At 43.5% G+C, this 2,662-nt stretch overlaps 1 protein-coding gene across 1 annotated transcript; it reads right to left on the bottom strand.

The window, feature by feature from the left end:
- Nucleotides 1-353: 353 nt before the first annotated feature.
- Nucleotides 354-1,253, bottom strand: LOC130022492 (vomeronasal type-1 receptor 4-like). The gene has a single exon (XM_056113263.1). The coding sequence runs from the start codon at nucleotides 1,251-1,253 to the stop codon at nucleotides 354-356; it is 900 nt and encodes a 299-aa protein (XP_055969238.1).
- Between the last annotated feature and the right edge of the window lie 1,409 nt (nucleotides 1,254-2,662).

Raw genomic sequence — 2,662 nt, 5'->3', positions numbered from 1 at the left:
GAGGGTAATGTGCTTGTCTGGCGTGCAGCCAACCTGGTTGGAAGGCACAGTCAGATGTGAACCTTCTACAGGTGAGTCATTCCATGATGTTTTTGATTGCATCTCGCTGTTCATTGATCTAGTATGTACAGTCAGCTGTGGAGGTGGAGACATGTCCTTTTAAGAGGTTATTTTCTTTCATTTTACGTCACTCAGTCTCAGTTTTCCACTTTCCTTTTCCATCCTGGTCATACCTGGTGACGCTCGGGGCTCGCTCCTGGCTCTGTACTCAGAAATCACTCCTAGCAAGCTGCAGATCCTGTGCAAGGCAAGTGCCTTACACAAGTGCTCCAGCCTATCTCTCCAGCCCCACATCACTTAACGTTTCCTGTCTGAGCACTTTGTGTCAGAGATGGTGTGAGAGTATTCAAGTCTCTGAAGGCAGTGGTTTGTGGAGAAGATTTCCTCCTTTTTAAGAAGGTGCAGTTCAGAAAGGGGCCTCTGTGGTTTCTTATCAGTAAGAAAGGACAGATCACTGGATAGCAGGAAGAGACAAAAAAAGTGATGTTTCCTAACACTTGTACCTCACGTCTGTATACTATAGAAATGGTAAAGCAGCAGTTGAACCCATAAAAAAAGCCAAAACAGCTCACTTGGACCAAGATGGTGTGGGTGGCCTTGATCTCTGGAGAGGATGGTGGGCAGAGACTGTGCCTAAGGATGTGCTGGACATTCTTGCGATGGTTGAACAGGAACTTTACCATGTGCACGCTGGTCCAGATCAGGAGGGACACACACAGGAAGTCTCTTAAAATCATTCCTCCAAGAATTCCAGACACCACCAGAGTCCCTGTGTCATGTGCCATACAGTATTTTTGGTTATAAACTAGTCCCATTCCAGTAGTGTTGAATGGGGCTTTCACGGAAATGATGACCTGGCTACAGATGAGCATGTTGAGTATCCAGAAGAAGAGGAAGGCAGAAGAAATGCACGTGTGGCTGTTTGACTTGAACCACGACCACTGAGCATGGTTGTTGGTGATCACGATGGCTTGGAACACACCGAGGAAAGATGTGGTACAGAGGGAAAGACCCCGGCCCACTCTGGACAAGAACAAAACGGCCTTACAACCAGTGTCGTTCAGAAAATTTCTTATTCCAAAGAAAAATATTAATTCCGGAATCCCGGCAAATAAAACTGTCATCAGGTTGGCTAAAGTTAAGTGGGTAAATATCCAATCTATTGGCTTTGCTCTTTGCAAAAATGTTTTCATGTATATCATGAGCAAGAGCGAATTTCCAGTAAAACCAAATATGAATTGGAAGAAAAATAATACTCCCAAAATCATGTCTTGTAGAACTATTGTGTCCATCGCTTCGTGGTACATTGAATAAAGACCTGCATAAAGTACAAATAACAGATTTGTTGGTGAACCTGAGAGAAATGTCATGACATGTTGGTGTGAATGTGACTTACACTTGACGTCAATAGACTCTGCAAAAGCACTATCGTTTTTCAGAAAATAAAGAATTAGTCCAAAAAGTATTTTTAGAGGGTTATCAAAATCACCTAGCAGGACTTTTTGATACCATATTTTTGGTTTTTGATTTTGGGGTCACACCCAGCGATGTTCAGGGTTTACTCCTGGCTCTGCATTCAGGAATTATTCTAGGTGGTGCTTGAGGGACATTATGGGATTCCGGGGATCAGCCCGTGTAAAACAAGCGCCCTCCGTGCTCTACTGTCTCTATGCACCGATTTTTTTTTAATTTTTAAATTTTTTTTTATTAGTGAAATACCATGAGGTACAGTTGTAGATTTACAATTTTTTGTGCTTGGGTGTCGATTATACAATGATCAGATACCCATCCCTCCACCAGTGCCATTTTCCAACACCATGGATAATATCCCACCCACCCCCATCCCCCCATCCCCCCCTGCCTCTGTGGCAGGGCAATCCCCTGTGTTCTCTCTCTCCTTTTGGGTGTTGTGGTCTGCAAAAGAGGCATTGAGTGGCAAACATGTTCAGTCCATAGTCTACTTTCGACATGCATCTCCCCTCCTGGTAGGATCCTCCAAACACCCTTTATATGGTGTTCCCTTCTCGATCTGAGCTGCCCTTTCCTCTAGAATGCCCGGCTGGCCACTAAGCTATGGAGTAATCCTCCTGGTGCTGATTTCAGCTATTCTTGGGTATTAATCACATATTTTGTTACTTGATATCCCCCAGATGAATGCAATCTTTCTATGTCTATCCCTCTCTTTCTGACTCATTTCGCTTAGCATGATACTTTCCATGTTGTACCACTTGTATGTAAATTTCATGACTTCATCTTTTCTAACAGCTACATAGTACTCCATTGTGTAGATGTACCAAAGTTTCTTTAACCAGTCATCTGTTCTTGGGCATTCAGGTTTCTTCCAGTTTCTGGCTATTGTAAAGAGTGCAGCAATGAACAAACAAGTGCAGATGTCACTTCGACTATACATTTTTGCCTCTCTGGAATATATTCCCAGGAGTGGTATTGCTGGGTCAAATTGGAGCTCAATTTCTAATTTTTTGGGAATCGTCCATACTGTTTTCCAGAATGGGTGAACCAGTGGACATTCCCACCAACAGTGAAGGAGTGCCCCTTTCTCGCCACATCTGCGCCAGCATCGGTTGCTTTTGTTCTTTTGAAT

This window comes from Sorex fumeus, unplaced genomic scaffold (genome assembly GCF_029834395.1).
Source record: "Sorex fumeus unplaced genomic scaffold, SorFum_2.1 ptg000019l, whole genome shotgun sequence".
NCBI classification, from domain to species: domain Eukaryota; kingdom Metazoa; phylum Chordata; class Mammalia; order Eulipotyphla; family Soricidae; genus Sorex; species Sorex fumeus.
The sequence above is the reverse complement of the archived record's forward strand: the minus strand, read 5'-3'. Positions and strand labels throughout refer to the sequence as shown.